Source organism: Colobus angolensis, unplaced genomic scaffold (assembly GCF_000951035.1).
Source record: "Colobus angolensis palliatus isolate OR3802 unplaced genomic scaffold, Cang.pa_1.0 Scaffold119, whole genome shotgun sequence".
NCBI lineage: Eukaryota > Metazoa > Chordata > Mammalia > Primates > Cercopithecidae > Colobus > Colobus angolensis.
In genome coordinates, this window is record NW_012113030.1 from 6,796,062 (window position 1) to 6,797,746 (window position 1,685).

Consider the following 1,685-nt stretch of genomic DNA (forward strand, 5'->3'; position numbering starts at 1 on the left):
AGATACAAACATACGTAAACTCTATGGTATCTCAGAGGGCGATAGACACTGTGGAGGAAACGATTGAGCGGGATAGCGGGCAGCAGTAGAGTCAGGGTCTTGGGGAAATACTACAATGTTAAATGCTGTGGTCAGCGTGGGTCTCATTGATTGATAAACAAAGACTCGAACAAGGGGCCTGCTGTGTGGTTATCTGGAAAATAAAGATTCCAGATAGAGGAAACTTAGTGCAAAGGCCCGAGGCAGGAGGGTGCTTGGCAGGCAGGTCAGAGGCCGGCACGGCTGGAGAGGAGTGAGGGGCGACGAGAGCCTTTAGAGGCGGTCAGTGGTATGGTGGGGAGAGGAATTATTGTCTCCTTGATAACTTTGGCTGTCACTCTGTGATCTCTCCCTCCTCCCATCACTCTGGGTTCCGGGGAGGGCCCCTGGAAGGTCACGGGAAGGGTCAGGAGGGGTCCAGGGACCCGCCACCCCACCTGAACCCTGGACTCGGGCAGATTGATCTTCAGAGCCACCTCCTCGCGGGCATAGACGTCTGGGTACTGGGTCTTGGCAAACAGTGCCTCCAGCTCCTCCAGCTGGCTCCGGGTGAAGGTGGTCCGCTCCCGCCGCTGCTTCCTGGGGGCGCCTGGGGTGGGACGGGAAACAGGACCCTCAGGTCACCCACCATGGGCTGATGTGAGGCCCTGAGGCTGGGTGGGATGCCAAGAATTCCATCCCGGTTGCCATCTGCCTAAACTAAGGATGGAATGCACATTCCCTGCCCTTCTACGCCTTCCTCTGTGCCTGGCACTCTGTGGCTCCTGCCTGACCCCACGGGGAATTGGCTTTAGCTCCACGAGGAGGTGTGTGAGCCGTTTCTCCCTCTTCTAAGCTTTCTCATGCACTAAGACATATTCAGTTGAAGCATGACATCGCTGACATTCAACCATTTCTAGCCTATAAAAGTAGCAAGTCTGGGCCAGGCGCGGTGGCTCATGCGTGTAATCCCAGCACTTTGGGAGGCCGAGGCGGGCAGATCACAAAGTCAAGAGATCGAGAACCAGCCTGGCCAACATGGTGAACCCCTGTCTCTACCAAAAATACAAAAAATTAGCCAGGCGTGGTGGCTCCCAGCTACTCGGGAGGCTGAGGCAGCAGAATCGCTTGAACCCAGAAGGCAGAGGTTGCAGTGAGCTGAGATTACGCCACTGCACTTCAGCCTGGTGACAGAACGAGGTTCAGTCTCAGAAAAAAAAAAAGAAAGTAGCAAGTCCACACTGCTCAACGTAATGCAAAAAACAAAAACAAAAACAAGAGCTAAAGAATAATGCTAATAATGCTACAAATAACTGAGTACTCACTTCTCTTAAAAATAGGCTTTATGAAAATTAGCTGGGCATGGTGGCGTGTGCCTGTAATCCCAGCTACTTGGGAGGCTGAGGCAGGAGAGTCACTGGAACCTGGGAGGCGGAAGTTGCAGTGAGCCAAGATTGCACCATTGCACTCCAGCCTGGGCAGGAGTGAAAGTCCGTCTAAACTCCATCTCAAAATAAATAAATAAATAAATAAGGCTTTGCAGGCCAGGTGCAGTGGTTCATGCCTGTAATCCCAGCACTTTGGGAGGCTGAGTCAGGTGGATTATTTGAACCCAGGAGTTTGAGATCAGCCTGGGCAACATAGGGAGACCCAATCTCTACAAAAAA

General features: G+C 52.6%; 1 protein-coding gene across 1 annotated transcript in view; it reads right to left on the reverse strand.

Annotated features, from left to right (window-relative positions):
• The window catches only part of CRX (cone-rod homeobox), a 31,398-nt gene that overhangs the window by 4,895 nt on the left and 24,818 nt on the right, over positions 1-1,685 (reverse strand). The window contains exon 3 of the mRNA XM_011926346.1: positions 477-628. Coding sequence (XP_011781736.1) covers positions 477-628 — 152 coding nt within the window. The remainder of the gene's footprint in view (positions 1-476; positions 629-1,685) is intronic.